This window comes from Trachinotus anak, unplaced genomic scaffold, assembly GCF_046630095.1.
Source record: "Trachinotus anak isolate AG129_WGS33_773 ecotype Australia unplaced genomic scaffold, CSIRO_AGI_Tana_v1 ptg000021l, whole genome shotgun sequence".
Classification (NCBI taxonomy): Eukaryota; Metazoa; Chordata; class Actinopteri; order Carangiformes; family Carangidae; genus Trachinotus; species Trachinotus anak.
The window spans coordinates 22102424-22126348 of record NW_027273872.1 but is presented as its reverse complement, the minus strand read 5'-3'; the positions used below and the strand labels follow the sequence as shown (position 1 = coordinate 22126348).

The 23925-nt window shown below is 43.5% G+C and overlaps 3 protein-coding genes across 4 annotated transcripts; all 3 read right to left on the bottom strand.

Annotated features, from left to right (window-relative positions):
• Positions 1-1918: 1918 nt before the first annotated feature.
• Positions 1919-5703, bottom strand: LOC139605585 (CXXC-type zinc finger protein 5-like). 2 transcript variants are annotated; one of them, XM_071457193.1, is made up of 2 exons: positions 5441-5703; positions 1919-3543 (listed from the first exon to the last, which is right to left on the bottom strand). In XM_071457193.1, the coding sequence occupies exon 2, from the start codon at positions 3341-3343 to the stop codon at positions 2450-2452; it is 894 nt and encodes a 297-aa protein (XP_071313294.1). In that variant the 5' UTR covers positions 3344-3543; positions 5441-5703; the 3' UTR covers positions 1919-2449. The 2 variants fall into 2 exon arrangements, with proteins under 2 accessions (XP_071313294.1, XP_071313293.1); XM_071457192.1 differs by lacking the exon at positions 5441-5703 and adding an exon at positions 4383-4673.
• A 252-nt stretch (positions 5704-5955) lies between these two features.
• Positions 5956-9071, bottom strand: LOC139605590 (CDGSH iron-sulfur domain-containing protein 1). The gene is made up of 3 exons (XM_071457199.1): positions 8891-9071; positions 7614-7816; positions 5956-6892 (listed from the first exon to the last, which is right to left on the bottom strand). The coding sequence occupies exons 1-3, from the start codon at positions 8961-8963 to the stop codon at positions 6803-6805; spliced, it is 366 nt and encodes a 121-aa protein (XP_071313300.1). The 5' UTR covers positions 8964-9071; the 3' UTR covers positions 5956-6802.
• A 2674-nt stretch (positions 9072-11745) lies between these two features.
• ube2d2 (ubiquitin-conjugating enzyme E2D 2 (UBC4/5 homolog, yeast)) lies at positions 11746-23059 on the bottom strand. Its single transcript, XM_071457198.1, has 7 exons — positions 22781-23059; positions 20935-20998; positions 16049-16080; positions 15623-15700; positions 15315-15420; positions 14780-14873; positions 11746-13085 (listed from the first exon to the last, which is right to left on the bottom strand). The coding sequence occupies exons 1-7, from the start codon at positions 22802-22804 to the stop codon at positions 13040-13042; spliced, it is 444 nt and encodes a 147-aa protein (XP_071313299.1). The 5' UTR covers positions 22805-23059; the 3' UTR covers positions 11746-13039.
• Between the last annotated feature and the right edge of the window lie 866 nt (positions 23060-23925).

Below are 23925 nucleotides of genomic sequence, written 5' to 3'. Positions count from 1 at the left end.
AGGAGTGATCTCAGAAAGATGCTGTTTCTGCAAAGCTGTTAGAGATTTTCTAACACTGGGGAAAGCGCCAATGAAGGGAGAAAAAATTCACAATGAGACACAGTGTCTCCAAGCAGACGCAGTGGCCAAAATTTCAAAGGTCTGGCTCGTGAGTGAGGGTCCGCCCAGCTCCAGTGCAGGTTGCCTTGGGCTGGCAGGTTGTTCCACTGCAGTGTGTGTGAAAGGAGTTTTTCTCCAGAGTGGGCAGGGCCGCTGGTGCTGTAACATATGTAAGCTCCACAGGGGTCTGTGACGGCACACACCGGCTATCTGGACAATGCATCCGTCATTAACCCCGGTCTCCCTGCATCTCTGTCTTGCTGCATTTCACTCGGCCTCCATCACTCCGCTCGCTGGATCTCGCACTCATCTCTCCTTCTCTTTGTTTGGCCCACATTATCTTCATCCCCTGCTGTCCATCTCCCCGTCCTCCTCCCTGCATATCTCTCTCTTTCTCTTTTCTCTCCCCCTGTGGCCTGCTTTTCATCTCTCCCAGTTTCACCCACTCTCTCTTACCCCCATTACACCCCCCCCCTTTCCTCCCTTTTCCCTCTCTGCCCTTCACCCCCCCACCCCCGGATTCGCTTTCCACCCCCTCCTCCTCCTCTTTCTCCTCCCCCACTCCCCCAACTCTGTCTCTCAACCCTCCCCCCTCCTCCTCTTCTCTGTCCTCCGTTCAATCCCTCCCTCCCTCCTCCTCCCTTTCTCTCCTGCCATCTTGCAGGCCAGTGGAGCCAGACTGCAGGCGTTCAGGGAGTCACTGGACCTGCTGGGCAGCGGGTGACACAGATTTCCGGTGTGTGTGTGTGTGTGTGTGTGTGTGTGTGTGTGTGTGTGTGTGTGTGTGTGTGTGTGCATGCGTGACGAGAACAGGGAGGGGGGATTAAGCTCCAAATCACTAGAAAGGCACAGAAGAGAAAGAGGGGCGGTGGAAAAAAAAAAGCTGCAGATCCAAGAATTTGAAATTCCCCCTTTGTCTGGGAGATGAAGAAACACTAGACTGTGGACTTCAACTAAAAGACTGTGTGTTTCTCATTCAGTGGGAGCGTTGTAATAGCATGATGTTGGAGCTCACTGCTTTTCTCCATGAGTTGGCAGTGTCCTGTGTTGGCTGGCGTGCTGCGTTTTCTCTCTGCCTCTCTCTCTTCCCTGCTTGACAAACACGTGCACACACGCACACATACACACACACACACATACACAACTCCCCCACACCCCCACCCCCACAGATGCGCACACACACACACACACACACACACAGAGATACACAGTCCCTCTGCGATCCCCCTGACTGAAGGCGCACAGGAAGTGCAGCCGTGGCCCAATTATAGCGTGACACCTCGGGCCGGCCGTTGCCATGGTTACGTCTTCCCTGCGGTCCCCTGGAGTGTGGCGCCGAGGAAGAAGGTCTTATCACATCAGCCATCGTTACGGCAACAAGCAAAAACCCACCCTATAGCCTCAGTCCAGCTGGCTGTGTATTGGGCTTATAATGTGTGTGTGTGTGTGTGTGTGTGTGTGTCTGCATATGATCTATACTTGTGAATAAAAAGGGAAATCGCGTCAGAATGTGAATAGAGGAGAGAGTGATTGTGATTATGTGTGCATGTCAGGTTAGGTGTGTTCGAGTGCACTGGACTTGCCAAGGCAGCGTGTAGGTGTGTTTGTGTGTGTGTGTCTGTGGGGTTGCGATAAGGCTCTCAGCCACACCATTAGGTGACTCATAATCCACACAACCTCTCACACACACGCACACAAACACACGTGTGCGCGTACAAGCAGAAACATGGCTGCTAACACACACACATACACCCAATTAAATATGAACACACACACACACACACACAGATGTGGTATAAACGCAGCCTGTAGACAAGTGCACATGGCCAATTTCTTTTATTTCAAAAGGGCAAACAGAGCTATACAGTACAAGTTGCACATGAAATAATTTAGCCTAGGCTGAACTCATTCATTTCTTACTGATGCAGTGACGTCAGAACAACAGAATCAAAACTCCCCATTAGAAACAAAACATTTGGCTCCTTTTTTTTTTTTTTTTTAAATGTTGAAACACAACACATCCAAACTGGAAAGGGATGTAAAAAAGACATAATGTTTTCCAGATATTTACAGGCTATTTACAGCATTTTTGTCATCATCTAAATATTGACACACATTGGTATCCTTCTTTCTCTCCTCTCCATTTCACTGATTGTCAAAAGGAAGGATGGGAACGAGCGTGGACATTCTTTAACAGAGCTGCAGCTCCTCGCTAAACACAACATCTGAAGATCTTTGAACCACAGTCCGAGCGTGTTAACATTGTGTCCCGTGTGTTTTTCTCAAACTGCAGCTCCTCAACAATCATCCAACCAGGATCCTCTGACAAATGCTGCCACCACAAGCATTACTATCCGTCCAAGGCTCCGTTGCTTCTCTCCTGTGCCAGACCCAAAGTAAAGTCGGACCCCCTTAGATCAAACCCAGACACTCTGCTCTCAAACCCCGGGCCTCCTGGCTTCCTCTTCAGCTCCTCACACTTCCTGTATTTACAGATCTGGTGTCCCCTCTTGCGATTGCGGCAGCTGCTGCACTGTTCGCAGTTCGTCTGACGCCGACAAGGTACACATTCCCCGCACCTCTTCCTCTTCCTCCTGCCTCCGTTGCCCGCGCCCAGAGAGCTGGGAGAGTAGCCCTCGGCCACCAGCCCCTCGATGCCCTCAGCTCCCATGGCCGCACTTCTCCAGTGGCCTCCCCCCATCTGGAAACCCGCCAGAGGGAACAGAGCGGGGCTGAAGGGGAACCAGGCACCCAGGAAGGGTTGGAAATCGGTGCCACATCCAGAGGAGTCCTCTTCCTCCTCCTCAGGCCCAGACCCACCTCCTTCCCCGTCCCCCTTGCCCCCCTTTGCCTCTGCAGCCTCCCTTTTAGCTGGCTGGCTGCTCTGTGCACCCAGGCTGGCCTGCTCTGTGGTGGCGGGTGTCAGAGCCAGAAGCCCAGCGCGCATCAGCAGCTCTGCAGCATGGGCCAGGTGGAGCCCGCTGGGCGACTCCCACATGTCGGGCCAGGAGGGGGCCCGGCGAGGCTTAGTGTGTGTAGGCTGGGCGGCCCGCTGCTGGGCTGGGGAGGGCTGGATCAGGCCTTTGACGTCCACGGCCGGGGAAGGGGTGGAGATGTAATGGGAGAGGCTGTAGGGGTGGCTGGAGCGCTTAAGGCTGGGTCTCAGTGGCTCATTAGGGATTTTGCCGCTGCTGTGGGCCTGGTCTGGGGAGGAAGGGCCAGCGATGTCTACCGCGGTGGACATAGCAGTGGCTGTGTGTCGGGGTGTCTGTCCTTGTGTGTGTGTGTGTGTGTGTGGGTGTGTGTGGGAGGAGAGGTGAGGGAGAAGGGGATTGACGCCGATGCGGGGTTGACAACCGTCCTGCTGTTACTTCAGCCAAAATGGCAAGCCTTGGCCTGTGTCCCTATTCCCATTCTCTGCAGCAGCCTCAGAGTCCTGGAGAGCTAGAAATGAATAGGGGATGAAGAGAGGAAGGTTAAGAATAGAAATGTTAGAGAGACAAATACAGAAAGAGAGTAAACAGGGGAGATAAGACTGGAAGATATTCCTCAGCCACAGACACAGAGTCAGAGAATCAGAGTGTCAGAGAATCAATCTGTGTTTAAAACAAATATAACATAAATGTATAGAGATTTAGAAATCAAAGTGCTTGAAAAGAGACGGACAGAGCCATCTACCAGACTCAGAGCATGCCCTGCCGGTGATTTCCGCATACAGGAGGCAGTATCCCTTTAAGAATTTCACGGTATATCAATGCAATCAATAACAGAGCGACAACAATATGCAAAGATATGCGCATATGCGCAGGTCAAATGTGGAGCGCGCTTTTCAAATACATTTTGACGACTGCTGTTATGTGTGCCAGCCAAAGCTTAAGCTCAACAGAGAAAGACAAAATAGGGGACCGTAAAAAAACAGGCTGTCTTTTGTCTAGTATCGACGACGAGGAGCGAGGTGCGCAACGATGCGGTTGCTGTGGATAAAAAAAGACCAGGCTATATTCCGTGTCTACATTTGTGGAAAAACTCTTCCACTGGTTAAACTCGGGACATTTATGATATTACAGGACAAGTGTGTAAACCCTTAGATGGGTCGATAATGGAGCCCGATCGATCATTTCACCGTAATTAAGGTTACCTAAGAAGACGGTGCTCGACCGACGCCACGGCGAGCTGACCACAGTCCGAGTGGTCGCTGCGACACGGCGCTGCGCGCAGGAAAAGGCGACAAAACAAAAACAGCGAAAATCAACCGGAAGTGTTGGCGAAACGTCTCCCCTTACCTTCTAAATACGGCCCAAACTCTCCTGTCAAAGATATGATGAAGTCATGAACTAATGGCGTGGTGATTGTAGTGTATATGGACGGCGGAGCTGCCGATTCCTCCTCCACCTCTCCGTCCCGGAGGGTCTGCAAACACTCTGCACGGAATTTGGGGGCGTCGCTCAAAATGCGAAGTGGACTCTGCAGCCGAGACCGTGGTCAGAGCGACCCCGTGATATCCACAGGAAGAGCCCACCGCACACGGACCGCTGTCACCGTGAATACCGTAAAACAACCAGTTACAGCCAACATGAAACACCGGCACAGCGGCAAAGAACATGGGCGTCGGATGGAGACGAGGACCGATAAACAGCGAGTGTCCTTCCTCTGTGATAAATGTCAGAGGTGTCACACATTTTTATCAACAAAACTAAGAACTAACCATTACAAAATGAGATTATAAAGATAAAAACATATCAAAGTATCAACAGGTCCATTACTTACCCCACTGTTGAAGAATGAAATGCATCATTAAATGCTTATTATCGTGTTTTTTGTTTGATTAATTAGATTATCAGGCACAGCAGCGCAGCCCAGGCTCCCTGTCGGTGCTCTGTGATTGAGGCCTACATCAGGTCCTTTTGGATCTAGATTAGTAGAATGAAACCTCTCGTTCTTAATTAACTTGAATAAAAGCAAAAAGTTGGTCTGCTGCAGTTACGATGGGGATGTTAACAGCTTCCGTTTTAATGGCGTGAACACGTGAGTGTGTTCTCCATCTGTGTTTCTCTGGAACCACGCGTTTGATGGACATGTCTCAGTGATGTGTGACATTACAGCATCAAGACAAAACAGAAACAACTATTAGTGAGAGTTATAATCAAGGTTTATACTGTGAATGATGAGTTTTATCCACATGCGTCACCTCTCCACGACACTGGTGGTGGAGGCTGAGGTCATCGGGTGCTCCACCGTCACACAGTCCCCGTTATGAAGGGTTAGGAATAAAAGAGGAGGTGTGTGTGTGTGTGTGTGTGTGTGTGTAATACCTATAGAATAAAAATACATTTCCACTCACCAGCCGGTCACGGGCCGGTCTGCGCGGCCTCCACGCAGCTACACTCAGCCTGCGCGTGGACCCGTGTGCCGGAGGTGGCTCCTCGCGCGGGTCGCGAGTCCACTCCGCCTCTTGTAAGAAGCTCCGCTGCAGCTGGCACGCGGCCAGATACCTCGTGCGTGTCTGCGTGTGTGTGCGCGCGCGCGTGTGCGTGTCACTGTGGGAGCAGGGGCCCACCGTGCTCGCGTGCACCGTCTGGCCTGGACCATCCGCGCGAGCACAGCGTCTTCTAGCGGCCCGCGTGAACACTGCCGCGTCTTAAAATGGCCACTGGAGCTGGTGGACACTGCAGCACGCCCCCCCCCCCCCCCCACCCCCCACCCCCCCCCACCCCCCGGGCCCCACACACACACACACACACACACACACACACACACACACACACACAGTTAGTTGAGCTGCGGCTGATCCTGTGGCTCCAAACAAACACATGTAAAGTTTGGCCCCTCGAAATAAATGCTGGACCCTCACACAGCTGATCGCTCAACAGGTTTTATTCACAGTATACAACAATAAATCATCGAGTCAGACACACTGCAGCCAGTACAAAATAAATCTGATGAGAAGGCAAAATATATCCTTTTATAACCCTCCAACACTTTACAGATTAAATACAACGGGTTCCTCAGAAAGCAGACGGTAAGTGATTACAAACAGCAGATAGTGTTTCAACAGCTCTCAGGATCAGGGATTATTATTTCATTTAAAACAAGCTAAACTTCGGCTTCCTCGGACTAAGCAGCTCTTAGTGCAAAAAATCAAAACATGTAACATTCGTATATTCATATGAGTTGTGTGTGTTCAGACTCTGGGCTGTAGATTTAAATATAAGGCCTGTGCTGAAGTCCAATGAAATACTGGTCTGACTGAGGCAAAGAGCTGCCAGCTCATTAGGATTGAACCACCTGCTCCACAGCTGGAGGAGTCAAGAAGGAAGGGGACACAGGGGACAGCAGAAGAGACGATACAATGCCCACACGGTGAAATGTGAATTATCGTCAAATCCTTCACTTTACATCGAAATGCAACTGCACTGGCACAATACCTCCATGTCTGACTGTGCTGGTTGTCAAAGTCCCTTCCTTATCTCTCCTCAAACGACCTTTGATTTCAAAGTCATGTAAACAGTGTGGAGGGTCTGGAATCACAATTTTGAAAATTTTCAGCACTTTCTGAGTCTCTATTCTGGGCTATGAAGAACATCCACTGTTTGATTGTAGCTGTGTATTACCATAACCACCAGTGCGACACTATTAATGATGATGGTAAACAGTTGTACAGATTGGGGGGGTCGGGGTGGATGGAGTTCCATGATTGGTTGGCTTAAGCATCCTTCTTTTTGATGATGAGCGGTCCGACGTTGTCCCCGGTCTCCTCGTTGTGTTTGGTGTGGGCTCCGTCGCAGTAGGGGAACTGCAGGGAGAACACACAACGTGAGAGGAAGACAAAGCTCACTCTTATCAACTTCAAGCCCTTTGGATGAGGGTTTTTACTTTTTGTTCAAAACAGTCGTCTGAATGTGGGGGGAAACGTTAATATTCCAACTTGTTCTTATTCACATTTAAGGACAACAGATCATTTGAAGTAGTTTTCCTTCTCTTCCAGCAGAGGGCGCTGGAAAACTTCACTATCAGCTTGACCTAGGCTCACCCTATTAGCCCATCAGTAATGTAAGCAGCTGGCAATGTTAGGCTGTTTGCTACAATAACGGAGGGCACTAGTGAACAAACACATCCTGAGAGCACAATCCCGACACGAAAGCATGAGTTCTACACCACAGCAGAAATCTACTATTTAGATACAATCGAGCGAATTGTGCGTCATTCAAACTGATTTTAAAGAAAGTGACAGCCCTACTTTGTCACATCAGAGCTGTGCCACAGAAACACAGTAGCTACGATGCTTTGGAGAGGACATGCTAGCTACATTACCTTCAGCACAAACAGGTAAGGTGACTGAGGATCTATTTTATCTTTATGGTCATAATAAAATAAAAGAAAGAAATGGCTCCACTCAGTTCCACCAATCTCCAGTGGTTATAAATTATCACAACATTCAACCTTTTGGAGTTAAATAACTTTAGCGTTGCAGTACTGTTCATTTCAGCATAGGGTTTATCAAACACCTGACTGACCTTCTTGGACTTCCAGCAGCGGCAGTACACAGCCTTGGTACCGATGTCCTCCATGTCAAAGCTGTGGACCACTTTGGGACTGTCTTTGCTGATGGACGTGTTCACCTGGCCCTTTTTACAGCTCCGCCTGCTCAGGTAGTGGCTGACCAGGAAGCCTCCAACAGCTGCAACCACTGCAACCGGGACTGCTACCACCACATGCTCTGCAGAGAGAAGACACAGTCACGGTGAGCTCACCGATACAGAAATTTAACTTCACAAAAAGGGAAACCCGCCTCATCATCTCCTGGTAAAAATGCTAGAGCTGGTGTTTACTCGAATTCGAATTCGAATATGGATGAGGCTGGAAAAAATGTCTCTACATAAAGATAACAAAATCAAATGGCACCCGTTGTACAGGTTCACCTAACAAACTGGCCACTTTGTTTATTTTTACTTTTTATTCTTCTCATCAAGTAAAATAATAATGTCCTTACACAATTCTACACAGCATCAGCTGTTATTGATGTTTCACAGTTTTGCCTAATTAAGAGATAGGTTTGACATCCGGGACCCAAAGTGCACCCCTATCCCTGCAGCTTCGCCATGTTGCACCATCAGATGGGTGATCATGGAGGATCTCTCATGAACAGGGGCCTGTCTGTTAGATGCAGAGAAAACAGGCAGCTTAAAGGGTTTGAATACTGTTTTTTTTTTTATACCAGGAGCTGTGCAGCAGCCGGTTTTCGCGAGGCAATGAGGAGGATTATCCAAGTCCACTGAGCATCACATGACGTAGAGTCGTAGGACAAGAGGAAGGGGGCCCTGCGGGTCCTCAGGATCAGAAAGTTCAGCGATTAGCTGCTTCACCCGAGCGGCAAGAGGCCCTCATACATAGAGATACTCCAAGTGTAGATGGTGGGATTGCCTCCAAGAGCGGCCTGGGTTGATGGGCCAAAACAGTCTGAGTGACCGTCTAAAGTTGGAAACATAACCTGTGGCTGATCCCCGCTCGGCTGACTGGGAGGTTAGCTAGCTACATGGCTGCTGGCCAGCTAAGAAACGCTTGCTGACAATGCAGCGAAAAAGTAACTAACTTTAGAAAATGATTTATCTATCCTTTGAGGTCCGTGCATTACATTTACAGGAAGAAGTCTGCATTTAACGGTGCTCTGTCCTGTAAATGTGGTTTCTCGGCTTGGGTAGCGTTAGGTCGCGGGCGTGCAGTTTACATTATGTGGCGAAACAAACACGTTCATTTAATGTTAGCATGCTATTAGCTAGCTTTGATACTTTACCTTTCGATAGCCTGAACCCCGAGCTGGGTAGTGTGGGCAGCTGCGGCATGGCAGGTAAACTCGGGGTCGTCATGTCGTGTCTGCACCGTGTGTTGTTTGTGGTCGGCTCTCGGCAGCAAGGTCAACCGGGGAGTCTTACGTGAACTCTGTCCGAGAGCCGTGCCGTGCTCGGTCTGCTACGTCACTGTGCGGCAGCCAATGAGAGCCTGAGGAGGGACGGGGACGTTCTGCAAGACCAAGAGGCTTCACTCCGAGCCGCCGGTACTTCCGGCTTCGCTTCAGTGCTGCTTAAAGTCCGAGATGCGAAAACACTCATGTTTGATATTCAAGTACACGAGCTTAACGAGAACTTTTATGATTTTTTTCTCCCCCGGACCTTTCAACCAGAGGTGTAGTGCACTTTCTTTTAGTGGGCAGTCTGTGGATTAGCTACCCCCCAGTATACAATTGGGTTAAATAAATAAAGGACGTCCACTTCAAAGGTTTTCTGACACCGATTTACAAGTAATTATTTGGTTGAGGGACAGAGGTGAGTCACCGATACTCTGTTTCCCATCCATCCATCATCTATACCGCGTGTGGTATTACCACAACCTTTTCTTTATTCAGACAGCCTCAGGGAAAGAGAGAGAGACGGCCAGGGAGAGAGAGGTGAGGTGACGTGCATTTTCTCACGGCACACGGAGCTCGTCAGTCTACTGCTCATTGCTAAAATTTTCACTTGACATTTCACTACTCCCATACTGCTGGTTTCTGACTAGCTAGGTAACTCTCTGCTCCACTCGCCGGCATCACCTCACACACACACACACACACACACAACCTCCGTACTGATCTGTTCCTGAGAGCAGCTGCGCTACTTGTGTAACAACGTTTTGTCTCAGACTTACTGCAGATCTCGCCCAGAGACGACAGATCGATGTAATTTGCCCGTTTACCTGCCGCTGCTGTTTCCTAACACAGCAGCGGCAGTGTGCAACTAAACAGTGTGCAAGTTTAGTTCCCACACACACGTCTGCGCATGCGTATAACGCGTGCGTCGCAAAAATGGCATAGGCCTACTAAAATGACACCAAACACATAAGTAGAATCAAATAATCAAATGATATTCGTTTTCATAATCACCGATTATTGATCGAACACATCTGTCGGCAGATGTGCTCCAGAGCCAACCACAGCAGCTCTTCTCATCATCGCAGTTTAACGAGCCATGACTTCAGCAGGAAACTTTCAGCTCAGCTCGGCCCACACATGAATACATCTGCTGCCTTTATCCTGCAGCATCACAAGGCTGTCACACTCGTGTTTCAGGAAACACTGGCACTGCTGTCAGTGCATGCAGTGTGTAGTCTCAGTCATACCTGTGGAAGTGTCGCTGAGGGTCACGTGGGAATATTGTTTACCTGCTCAGCACACAGACGACGATTTGAGTTGATATCTGATTTGAATTCATTTTGAATTAGATCCGATTTTTGATTTTCCATTGTTGATTTAGATTTCTGCTTGATGTAGTCTTGATTAGATTTGATTTCTGATTGGATGTAGTTTGTTATTTCGCTCTCGGTCTTGATTTGTCAGTCACTCAGTTCACTCTCTCTCCCACAGGACTCTTGACTCTTGTTGGCTGTAGCACACATGCAGAAACATGGTTTAACCCGGGGCTTACGTCTGGATACGGACAGTGAGGACATGACCCATCCAATAGTCAAGTCACACTAGATGAGTCTGATGTGCCCTCCCAGAGCCTACGTTGCCGTGTTGTCCCGGAAATCATTGTACGTAATAATGACTGCCTTTTCTCACAATGTTCAGGTTGCTTTAAAAGCCTCACTGCAGCAGTCCTTGCGTCTTTGTTTGGTTGTGCGCATAACTTCAGCCACACTTCAGTCTCCATCAGCGAACACACCTTGCTTTGCTCAGCTGGCAGCCACTGAGCAGCCTGGTAGTTGTATCAAAGCTACAGGTCCCATTAAACCGTACAGCGACATGAACAAATGATGCTTTCATCAAATGTCGTGTTACAGTTATGAACTAGTTATCCTGTTACATACTTGACAGTACAGATGTTGCACACTGGGGCACGACGGATTGAGTCAAAGGCTTCAACGGGGGGGAGACTCATCTTGATGCCTCCGGGCTTTGGTGAGTCCCATTTCCCTTTCAAGAGGGTGTTTGAACCAAGTAAATCTGAGCCAAAACAAGCCTTCCCTCATTAAATGTGCTAAATCTCTTAACCAGAAAACAAACTGGATGTGCCTCTTTAGCAGTAACTGTTGTTCACACAGAAACGGCGTTAATGGATGTTTTAATGCACTCAGAACGTTTTTATGTGAAAGCATCAACAGAGGGCGACAAAACAACCTACCACCATTTAGAAAAAATACATAAATAAAACACATGTATATACACATATGTACTATTGGATTAATAAGTGCAGTGACTGGAGGTAAGGGTTACACCAATAATATAATAATGCAATGAGTTCAAATATTCTGTGGATGTTATTTTACGCTCATTTTAAGTTTGGTTTCAAACTCAAATGAGAAGGCCTGGCAGCCGACAGTGAACATGTGGAACTACATCTCCCACACACTTAAAAATCATTAAGTTTGAACAGTTTAAAAATCATTTCAGTTTCAGTGGAGTATAACTCATTAATCAAATATCCCCTCATATACCCTCAAAGAATTAATTATTAGTAATTTAATCTATGAAATCACAGTGATACCATGTGATTATGCAGGTATTATTCATCCTGTCAAATTTCTGCAGAACTGGGTCATGAACATGACCAGGCTTCATTTTCCTTTCTTACCTCTGTACATCCTTTAAAAGCACCTGAGAATGAGTCTACACAGAAGTCATGGGTTTTTATTACACAGTTTAATCAACACACAAAGCTCAACGAGCCTCTCAGGTAATTCAATATACAGAGGTTTTGTGCAAGAAGAGTGGGTTCTCCTCGCACCCAGAGCCCAAGCCAGTCCCATAGCCATTAAAGATGTTAGCTTCTAATTTAACAATAGCAAAAAAACAAAAAAAACAAAAAAAACAAAAACAAAACAAAAAAAGAACAAAAAAAAAAAAAAAGAAAAAAGAAAAGAAAAAAAAAGCAACCTAAAGAGTTATGGGGGTGGGGAATAAAACACAGGTTAAACTAGGAAAAATAAATTGCTTAAATACCTGGTCCAGAACCTCCACTTTGTGAATAAAGAAAACGTGGTGGTAGTGGTGGGGGTGACATGGGGTTACAGTTGTGCGTGCATGTGTGTTTATGTGTGTACAAAGGGATCAACCTGGGTAAGGTGGTTTGGGAGGGAAGGAGGGGGTGAGGAGCAGGAGGTGTGGGGATAAATTCAAGTCCTTTCATAGAATCCAACAAAGACCAAAATAGGCCATTTTACATAGCCTGCAATGATTTTTTTATTTATTGTATAAAATACAGAGTGCCCTTCGACTCGCGTGCGGAAACTGCTTTCTTGAATTGTCACCTCAACAGATGGGAATTATAAGGACAACAAAACAAGAATAGGTGCAGAGTGTAAAAATCCCTCCATATTATTGTCCCCCTCCCCCCTGAAGGAAAAAATAGGGAAATAAAAAGGTCCCCTCAAAGATTTACAGATGCTCAAAGGAATGCTTTTAGTGATTAACGTCTTGGGAAGATGTGTGAGGATGCAGGCATGTAGGAAAAAGGTGGGGGTTTCGGGGGTGGCACAACAGTCCAACCTGCATGGTGACCAAATGTAACGGAGAACAGGAGTGAGGAGATGGGGTCAGAGGTCACAAGGGAGGGAGGAGGTGAAAAAGGAGTAGGGGAGGTGGGTGTTACCGTTGCAAGTTGACAATATGTACACTGGAGGGTGGGGGGCAGGGGAGCTGAGAGGCGGGAGGGGAGGAGGGAGGCAGAGTAAAACAGAGAGAGAGAGGAAGGAGAGAGACAAAGTGGGGAGTTGGGGCAGAGGGAGTTTTACAGGTACTCTGGTGAAGGGGAGGCGTGGCTCAAAGAAAGCACTCCAATGGAAACCAACAAGATCTTGTTTTAAACTTTTCATTTGTTTGTATGGTTTTTTGTTTGTTTTCTCTTTACGTCTGAAGCTCCCCTAACCTTATGTCGTAGAGGTGGTTGGCCATGATTCTACTCCAACACTACATTGCATACTTTTGTGTCCATTCCCGAGCTATTTTGTTGTACCTGTTAACAAGCAGAGAGAGACAGAGAAAGGGCATTGTTAGTTGTTTAGCCTTGTAAAGACCAACCTGTCAGTAGGGAAGTTGAAACACCATCACTTCCATCACTTTCTATGTGTACATTATGTTTTGCTACAGCCCTGAGAGCAGCAGAGAGACCAGCTGGCTGTTCGGCCATTTTGTACCAATATTTCAGCAGGTTCGTTTTTATTTCCTGTTGCCGCTGCAGCAACTGCCAGAAATCACTGCTGCTGGCCTATCAGCGACAGGAAGATCCATGCTGTTTTAGTACAGATATGGCAAAACCAGAATGACAGCCAACTTCCACTGTCCTGATTATGTTTATTAAGTTTGTTGGTGCATGACAGTTTGTTCTGGGGGATACCAAATTACAGAAGTGAGCAAGACATCTCATACTAGTTTGGATTACACTTATATTTCTGCTCATCATGTCCCAGGAGCAGAAAATCATCATGAAACATAGGAGACAGTGAGAATTAACTGCTGTTAAAACCATTTTGGATGCCAAACCTAACCCATTATCATGAGGTATGTAAATACAGCATCTCTATAGGAGAAGACATACCATGTTTTCTGATTATTAGCTTTTCCGAGGATACATTTGTTATATTTTCATTTTCTACGGGCATATAAAGCAGACAAATGACAGAAAAATCCCCGACTGGTGAGTGTGTACTGGCAGTGAGTCACTAAAGTAGACAGATGAGGGATACTGCACAGAACTGTAAGGAAAACACCAGCTGACTGCTATGACATGTGGGACACTTCCGTCTCTATAGCCTCTGTAATGGCACACTGCTGATTTAGGCAGATATGTGTATTACATGCCAAAGTTTTCATTATTTTTTTAAAACCTTTTCACTTTCTAAAATGGCAAACAATACTAAAGATACTGAACTGTGACTCTAGCAACAACTGTGCAGTTGCATTACTTTTGTAAGGCCACATGGATGAGTGACACCTAATGCAGTGTAATCTCCTGGTTAGAAATTTGTCTGACAGACGTAAACTTGTGTGTTCGCAATATTAGTCCATTCAGAGCAGCAGGCAGGGGAGGGAAACTAGAATTGTGAAGGTCAAATGGACACATTACTAAATTTAGGGGATTAATGTGACAAAATGTTTTGAAAATTTTAGAGAGTACTGTTGAACAGTGAGTGATCAGTGATTGATCAATTTGTACAGCCAGTTCACATAATTTGTAATGTTCTTCCTGTTCATCCAAGTTGTGACATGCAACAGGGCTCATCTGGCTCTCTTGTTGTACTTTCAAAAATCAATGTTCTTCATTGTTTAACTGGAAAACATAGCTGATCATCATACATTAGTTTTTACTGTGTTCTGCAGACTTATGACCCAGGCCACAACCATGTTGTTCAATTGCTGCAAAATTTGGCTTTTAATACATTTGTTACATTCTTTGTGATTTCTGCACTGTCTCCACTGTACTAGTGGCAAAATAAATAAAACTAAATAATCACTGATAAATGGAGCTTCTGCTCATCAACAGCCAGTCTCTAACATTAACAGGCTTTAGCACAACTCCACTTAGACCACAGGAGACTTGACATATGATTGCTTGGGTTGTAGATTATTAAAAATAAAATAAAATAAAATAAGGCTGATAACCCACAGCATCATGTTTAATGTTGGCAAGAAGATGCACAAAACACTTACTTTTCCCTGTCCGTCTTGTAGATGCGGGCGATCTCGGGTACTAAGGGGTCATCCGGGTTTGGGTCGCACAGCAGAGAGCAGATGGACAGGAGGACTGGAAAGGACAGAGCAAAGGTTAGGAGTTAACCAGCAAGTATTCACAAATTTTCAGATTTTGTCATTTTAGTGCCACAGCAATACAAATGCTAAAGTCTGTTATACATCGATAATACAGGTGACTGGCATTTTAGAGAAATAAAACACTCCTGTGCATGAGGCGCACCATTTATAAGCCTGTCCAGTACTAACCATCACTGATGAGAGAGCTAAAGCTGACCTTTACAGAGATAGTACTCCAGTTTAATACAAGGACCTGTGCGAGAGCAATGTGGCAATGTATTATTTGTGGGAATCATTTCTATTTAATGGGAAACCAACATGCTTCCCCTTTGCCTTCATTCTTAACATGCTGTTTATAAAGGCAGTAACATCTGCCATTTATCTGTAACCATATGTGCAGTGTTGCACTTCAGAGTCTGAAGGCCAGTCGGCCCACCTTTGGAGATGGTGAGAGCCGGAGACCACTGTGATCGCAGGATGTCAAGACAAATGCTGCCGTTGCTGTTGATATTTGGGTGGTAGATTCTTGTGGTAAATGCAACCTGAAAACAGAGAGAAAAGAAATGTAGGTAGTGGGGGTGAGGAAGGGGGCGAGATGAGCGGAACAACAGGAAACCGAATGACATAAAGCTGTGGTGTGTTCGATCAGACAAGAGGCACTCTAGGGGTGCTTCACTGTTCCCGTTTTTTTTTTTCATGTATGCTGCTACGTTGCATGTTTGCGCGTGGTCATGTCTTGTTTACCTTTGGCGGTTTGAAGGGGTAGTCTGTGGGGAAGTGTATGGTCAAGAAGAAAACCCCGCTCTGGTAAGGACTGTCATTCTAATGCAGGGACAAAGAAACCCATTCATCTCATTAGTGACTGAATTACATTTATGACAAATGAATGCATACAAAATTGAATGTAAAATGAAATACTACAGCTACTGTCAACCAAGAAAATGTTGGCTGACTAAAAGTTGACCTCCTCACTGACTAAATTGATGAAGCGAGCAGTAAGTTCACATTAGCTCTACAGATGCTGTATTAGTTAAGCATTCTTTGATGAGCACAATTTAAAGTCAAGAGTTCAGGTCATAAGAGTAAAAATAATGACTGAGCAGTTACATGTGTTTGTTCCCATGAAAAATCAAAGCAGTGTGATAAGACTGTAACTGAGTGAATACTTACAGGTCCCATTATTGTGGCTTGCCAGTGAAACACTGAAACACAAACCAGAGAAATTGGTTATGAAACACTAAGAACACAATGTGTGGCTGAGAAGGGCAAGAATAAATACTGCCACATGAAGTGTGCATGTTTATTTGTCCAGCTGAGTAACAGGCTCTTACAATTCAGGACAAATATTTTTGGAAACAGTTTTTTTTTTTAATGGTTAAGGGTCATATAATGGCAGTAAACTCACATTTACATTCAGAAAAGGTCCTTTATATGAATAGTATCAAATGTACTGCTTAAGAGGAAAATGTTATCCTGACATGAGGTGAAATAAAAATGGAATAAAAAACTGTCGCATTATAAACCTGCCCTGTTTGATTAGGGAGCATTTAAACATGTCACACTGAAAAGTCAAGCACAGTATTACAGTTTATAAGAACTTTCTTATAGTCTGTAGACAAGCGGTTTATTTGATGTTGGATGGCAGGAAGTGACATGAGCAGAGCAATGCTGCCGCTACTGTTGTTTCCCATGGTGCAGGTTTAGTGTCAAAGGTGCCGCACATACATGTTAAAGATTAAATACAAATCACAACAAAATCAAGAGTAAAGATGGTGATTCAGGGCTGGTTCTTATTTTATGTAAATTCTAAGCCGTCAAGATTTCTGAGAACTGTTTTAGCTCTAACAACTAATTCCTCTTATTGATGCCTGCACACTGGAATGATCTGATCCCTGGACTCACTCTACAGGATACACGCTCATTTTGATGTTTTGATGGCATGAAGTACTCCTCAGATATACCCACACATTATACCTAACTGATTTCAAGCCTGGATGCGAACAGCACGCATATGGTGATTTGTTGGTAATGAAATCCAGAAAAACTGTGTTTGTGACAACTTACTTCAACATAATGCAAGCACATTTGTTGCCCGCAGGTAAAATCTATTGTTCAAATGTGACCTTATATGAAAGAAGAATTCACAAGAATTTCTCCTGGGGTAGTAATGCCTTAATAATATTTCTTTCCCAAACATAAATATTCATAATTTTTGTCAGACTCTGGTTACAACAAGTACATCTTAAGAACCAATGATTTACTGTCAAATTTAACAAATGTTACTTGTGATTTCTTGAATATGATAAAACGAAAGAGGACAAATTTAACATACAGACCATACAGCATTTGTACTAATCAAAGAATTCATTAAAAGTAGATTAATAGATCAAAGAAAAAAAAGTGGAATTACAGTGATAAGAATTTTATCTGTAATGCACCTTTTCAAAAACAAGGAACAAAAAAAAAATAACGCCAAGATTTGTGAATAAATGTTTTTTAAAAATGTTGTCATAATGTCAAATTTCACAATGCATAAATAACACCCAGAGAATTTTCTCTGTTAAATTCAATATGAATATCCCTAATGAACCACGAATATGTATGCGCTTGTACCAGCATATGTCACAAACTTCAAACATGAGATAATTGTGTGGGTGTTGGTCCCCTGTGAAAACCAGGTGTTGTAGTCTTGATAAACATCAGCCCACCCCTTTACTGGAAGCCACGGCTTTATTGTTCCTCACCATAGTAGGTTTATGTCAACCTTTGTAGACTGGCAGGATATAATATCATTAGCAAGTCCATGAACTTATGGTTGAATCAATACCTGTCTACATCTGACATTTGTTTATTATTTGCACCATCAGGATTTCATCTGCATGTCATGTATTGGAATAATGATCAAGATACCTGAGGTTGTTAGCTCCATGCTGTCTGAAGTTATCTGATGTCACTGGAACAAGCTAGTACTAGCAACACAGGCTGGCAAGCTACATACTATCTGTTATACCACCAGCATGTTTTGTAGAGGGTTGTTTCTAATGGCTAGTTACAGTTAGTTCAACCACTCAATTCCACACTAACAAATACAAAGTGATACATGTAAAAACAATGATCAGTGGTCCATAGCAGCACTTTTTAAAAATGCAGAAAAGACCTGCCATGAGCAATGCTGTATATGATTCATCTGGTTATTTCTTCACGTTCCCAGTTTCAAAGTCTCCAAAACATATCAATTCCAGCAGTGTCACCACAGACAAGGAAGTGATCACATACCACATATTCAAAAGAACGTGACTGCACCCATGTTTAACAGAGCTAGAATGAGCTGATTAAGGACCTAGTTTTGATTTAGAATGAAAACTGATGACATTAGGTGAGCGCAAACCGTCACTTCTATTATGTTAATAGCAGCAAGTTGCCTGTCCTCAGACCGAAAAGATCTGGCTCTCAGTACAAACAGTGGACACAGTCACTACAAGGGTTTATATTTGAGTTACTGACAGATGATAAACAGTGAGCTGTAAAAAAAACCACCAAAGAACAGTAATGCACCTGTTAGTGTAAACATTTGCTCACTGGTTTGTTGTGGATTACCAGAGCAGAACAACAGTCTTAAAAAATATTCACTAATGTAGACTGAAATCTACTTCACAGAATATTTCATTCACAAATAAGTTTAAGAACTGCAAGCACCACATTGCCATGCAAATGGTTAGTTTGTGTGTTAACTAAAGAAGGTGATAGACAAAATGATGAAAAGATAAGATCATATGAATGGAAATCTTTGTGCATTACAGTTCATTATTAAAATTCACAAAGCCAGCAGCACATGTATTCTTTGGCTTAAAGCTTTTTCAAGTCATGTTATAGATAATTGTGCTGACAGTTGGGCGGATGTAAGATATAGACTCACCTTTCAATGTAATGAAACAATCAACCACAACACCACAATTTGGAACCAAGACAGTCAGAAAAATTATCACAAAATCCCAAAGGCGGTATTTATCATAGGGCCAATGTACCGAACAGAATTTGATTTTGGTTTTGCTCGTCACACTGTATCCACCACAACATAAACTACTGTAGTATGCTTATTACGCTAAGAAAAAATACTCCCCAAATCCACTTTAGTTTTATTTTTATGAAACAATAATATAAACTTACACAACACACCCCCTTCATTTCACAATGTGAGAGTGGTAAATCATCTTAATCAAATGACATAACTGGTGTAAAGTTTCTACTGCATGTGGCTAGTCTGTTTATGGTGAGGTAGCTGCTGGAAAGATGTCAAATTAAAAAGGGCCCTTGTGCAGTCATTTAGAAATGCTATTACCCTGCATGTACAAAGGGTGACTGGCACCCACCTTATCATTTTTGGCCTAACTGATTATTTGCTGCAAGCCCACTTAAGGAAACATTTGTCTAACAATAATTTAGCTCTATAAATTCATTTATCGGCCTCCAGTATTTATGACAACAAGGCTATTCCGATAGCTCTACAGCACGCTTGAATATCAGGTAGAATTATTCACCAATTACATTACCTATTCATCATAAAAAAAACAACAATAAAAAAAACAAACAAAAAAAAAAAAAAACCACACACCATCAATTGACAGAAAGCTTGGCCGTGAGCATACAAATGTACCAGCTAACCGGTGAATAAGTATCCATTACTGAAGGTCAAGTCAACAGTTGACTTGAAACAAAAACAAAGGCTTCAAGTGTCTGAATTTACTGTACGCTGCGGCTTGTTTTTGGAAATAGACAAAGGGCTTTAAAACCTGCTTAGAAAGGAATGAACAACAAAAATGTTGGGAGCAGAGATACAGGTGGCTGCGATGTTAAAGGGAGAGCTTTGAGCTGATAGTAGCATGCGAGAATCTCAAAGACAGACTGCAGACTTCACGGGCTGTTAACAGTCTGCACACTGCCAGTAGCTATACTGCTACAATACGGTAATTGTAATTAAAGAACAATATTCTCCTTATTCACTAAAAAACATGAAGCAACTTCACATGTGTCTGTATTTCAACTATATGGTGTAAGCACATTCATGCTATTTTCATCTATCGAAATATCATCTAATCTGTCATTTCTAAAAAGTGCCCTTCTTTGGATGGTTTAAAATGATGTTAAGAAGCTATAAATGTGATGTTTTTATAAAAAAATCTATTTTTATCAGTATTACCTGACAGTTCTTGATACTAGCACTATACTATTGACTATTGTCAAAAAACTCACTTTCCATTATTGTCTTATTTTTACTGACAATATTTCAAATAACATGAACATGGGAAATATTTACAGTGTGTGTTACATTTATTTATAATCATGTACTTAAATTAACAGAGAAATAGAATTCATGCGTTCTTGGTTTTATTTTTGATTCAGTATCAACTGGGTAAATAAAAAAAAAAAATGAAGTAATGGATATGAATCACAGTGGAGTTGTTCCTACATTATAAAAAAAATAAAATAATATACAACTGAGTCCTAACTTCATACTTGCCCTCAAAGTAAAAGTGAAACTTAGATGTCGAGTTAGGAATATTTCACTGTTACAATGACCAGTATTTTCACATGAGGCAGTCCAGGTATTTCCTGGATCAGCTTAAAAAATAAAACACAGGACTTCCTTAATCTAATAAAATGCACTGGACTCCACACAACAAAAGTCAGCACATTCACTGATGTTTGTATTTTCCTTACCAAATTACAGGTCTTTGGCTTGAAAACATTGTATGTATTTGAACATGCAGATTTTAATAATGAAAATTTTGTGAACAAATTTTCTACATTCAAACTTAACAAAAAGAACCATCACATTTAACCTGAGAGAATACAGCGGGAGATAATTCATACCTAGCTACCAGCTTAAGGGATCTACATTGTCTGAAATAAATTTAAAATGCTGACATTTGTATACCATATATTCAGGGTTTGAGCTATTTATTAAATAAGGGATGGGTGAGCCAGGAGTATCTTTCTATTTTGAGCCCCTGTTACATACAGCTTCCAGAATGGTGTTGGTTTTGATATGAACTTACTGTCATCTCCTACTGGTCCTGCAGAACACTGGGCTGGTGGGTCCCGTGCCAAGTCATTCAACTCCTGAGACAAACAAATTACAAATCAGTTGATCATGTCCTGCAGTATGGTGCAGTATTTCAAACATATCCACAAACAATAGCCTAAACCTTAACTGGGAATGGCAACAAAAAGACAAACAAAGAAATTTCCACAAACAGATCTTAAATAATCTGACACTACTACCTACTAATAAGATGCTGATTTATTTATTTATTTTTTTAAATACCACTTAGTATGGCTAGTATGAAACCCTATAGACAGCTGACTAGATCACTGTTTGTAAACAGCTCCTGAAGCAGGTGCCACTCAAACTCCTACAAAGTCTGCAACAGTAACAGCTCAAAAAGAATTGCCTACTGACACAACAACACGACTGTAGCCAGCAACACTATGATTATTGGAGTGACCGCTATTACGTAATCTCCAGGTAGAGCAGGTATTACATGTGACAGCCAAACCGAGATCACGACGATATGACAAGCACAGATTATACTATAGCCAAAACAGGATGGTAAACTGGGTGTACGCTAGTTGTGTGTAGCCTACTGTAGCGTTGAGGTGCAAATGTTAGCTTAGCGTAAACGCTAGCTCCTCAAGATCGACAACAGCTCAGGATGTCAAGTGAGAGAAACATTACCCTGGCTGGTCGGCCAGGGTAATGGAGGAATTACAAATAACAATCCAGGACACGTTTAGCTAACTCAATCAAACAAACGGTAACTTCTAATAAGGACCTGCTGCTCGCCTGCTGTCAGCAACATGACATCAAAGGCGACAACGCGTGGGGCCTGTTTTCACCACAGCGGCACAGTGCTAACATTATCACTAGCGTTTCCCCTGTTACTGCTCGTTTGTCAAGTGTGAGCCATAATGATGTCAAACACAAACAGCAACACACCTATTCTATCCAGACTACTTAAAATGCATACAATTTCTGCATTACAAAAGCAATATAATGAAAAAACAGGGAATATATATGCTAGCTTTGGTCATATCCTGCCGTGTCTTTGGGATCTGACAATTCTACTTAAATCCATAACATATTCGAAAATTATAAGAGTGAACAAGAAAGAAGAGAAGAAATGGCACATCGTTCAGTAAAATAAGCTCGACTGTCCTCTTAAATCAAGCTAATGTTAGCGTCAACGCTAGCTGGGTAACTTATCTGTCAAATCAAGGAGCGAGCTAAGCAAGCTCAAGCCATTGCAATAAATAATGTTGGCTACCTGGACTATCATACAAGGGAGCGACTATGAGTGAGTCGAAAGCATCAAACATTTTCCAAAATGTTGGAAACTACCGTTACTTTACTGTAAAGATGTAGCGTTAATGTTGTTAGCTAGCTCGATCAGGAGAACAATTTTAGCTTATCCGAGTTAGCCAGCCACCGAGACAGATAATGTTAGCCAGAAACAGCTAACACACCACTAATATCATTAACAAGCAACAGCCATAGCTGGCTAAAACATTTTATTGTACACCGTTTTACATATATCGACGGTAAACCCATGTGACAATACTAAGAATAGCTAACCTAACGGTTAGTTGTAAGTCAACGGTTGAGTTGGCCCATTTGTGGCAGCGGTGGTGAACAGAAAAGCGGCGCATTGCTGCTCTCACTGTCGTCACTCACTATTCACAGACCGTTAGCTGGCAGTTGAAACATAGCCTGGGTTATTTCGTCAATATTTTTAGATTATTCACAGTATACTAAACTCGTCAGACAAGCATCAGATGGGCAACCTTGGAACCAAATCCCTAACGAAACTGCGAAATCCTGGGCCTCGTCGTTCACTTCCTTACCTTGTGAATTCTTTTCAGAGCCATTGTTGTGCTAGCGCTTCTGTCAGGGAAAACGTGCGATTAAAATGGCGATTGATATCACTGTCCGTTGGTAATACTACGACTTACTGATCATAGAATACCGTCACTGTACACTCAATTTACTGATCGCTACAGGAATGAACCACCGAGAGAATTTCGAGGCGAAACTGAAAGATAGAAGGGTAGAACCGCGGTCCTTCCTCCTACTGCAGCGGCTACCAAATCACTGCGGCCTGGGGTCTGCCAGCAGCAACAACCACAACACTTCCGAGTCTAACTCTTCACAATAAAAGCGTCATCCCCATTCATCTAAACTGAAAAAAAAAACATTAATTTTACACAAAAATGCACAAATGACTGGCAAATGTACAATTTGGCCTCTTTGGATGTCATGTGCATTAAAAACCACAGAGGATTGTATGGGCAACTTAAAAATGCTTGTTATTATGTGATGCAGGAAAATTGCTGGTTTTATCCGATCAGAAGTCCAAGCCTCAAACGTATTCTGTTTGCAAAGATAGAAAACAAAGCAAAGCAGTGGATCCTTACATCTGTGACGTTGGACCAGAGACTGTTTGGCATTTGCTTGTCACTATCGAGCCATTATGAAAATACTTGCTGTATATATTTATATTTGTATTTTTGTTGATTGAATAACTGCCTAATTGTCTTGACATATTATAGCATTTTCATTTATTTTCCTGCGATATCTAAATTATTATCAAATTATTTAGCATGTTTACCGACTAAATACAAAATCCCCTTTAACTGCACGTTGTGACCATTCAAAAAAATTAACACCACCCTTTCATTCTGAAATCCTGCCGCCAAAACCGGAAGTCTTATTGTTGGAACCATTGAACGCATCTCTCACTGCGATGCCGCTAGAAAGCCCTCCGCCATGCGCACGTACAGCGACGTAGGTGTGCAACTGGACTCATTGTGGCTCCAGACATGGGAGGGAAAGGCTGTGTGTTTATGGCCCGGACGGAGCCAAAATGTCTACCAAGCACGTATGTTGCATGAGGCAAACTCCTGGGCACCTATGTAAAATGGTTTACTACTACAGTAGCTGTGTAATGTACATATTTACAGGCAGCGAAATGGTTCAGGTTAGAAATGTC

What these genes read in the sequence shown, in the direction of transcription:
- LOC139605585 (XM_071457193.1), bottom strand. Translation starts at nt 3,343, where the DNA reads ATGTCCACCGCGGTAGACATCGCTGGCCCTTCCTCCCCAGACCAGGCC.
- LOC139605590 (XM_071457199.1), bottom strand. Translation starts at nt 8,963, where the DNA reads ATGACGACCCCGAGTTTACCTGCCATGCCGCAGCTGCCCACACTACCC. An exon ending in GGGGTTCAGGCTATCGAAAG is followed by an intron (nt 7,817 to 8,890) that starts GTAAAGTATCAA and finishes TTCTCTCTGCAG; the next exon opens with AGCATGTGGTGGTAGCAGTC. An exon ending in GCTGCTGGAAGTCCAAGAAG is followed by an intron (nt 6,893 to 7,613) that starts GTCAGTCAGGTG and finishes TTCTCCCTGCAG; the next exon opens with TTCCCCTACTGCGACGGAGC.
- ube2d2 (XM_071457198.1), bottom strand. Translation starts at nt 22,804, where the DNA reads ATGGCTCTGAAAAGAATTCACAAG. An exon ending in CTCTGAAAAGAATTCACAAG is followed by an intron (nt 20,999 to 22,780) that starts GTAAGGAAGTGA and finishes TGTTTGTCTCAG; the next exon opens with GAGTTGAATGACTTGGCACG. An exon ending in TACAAGACGGACAGGGAAAA is followed by an intron (nt 13,086 to 14,779) that starts GTAAGTGTTTTG and finishes GCTTGTTAACAG; the next exon opens with GTACAACAAAATAGCTCGGG.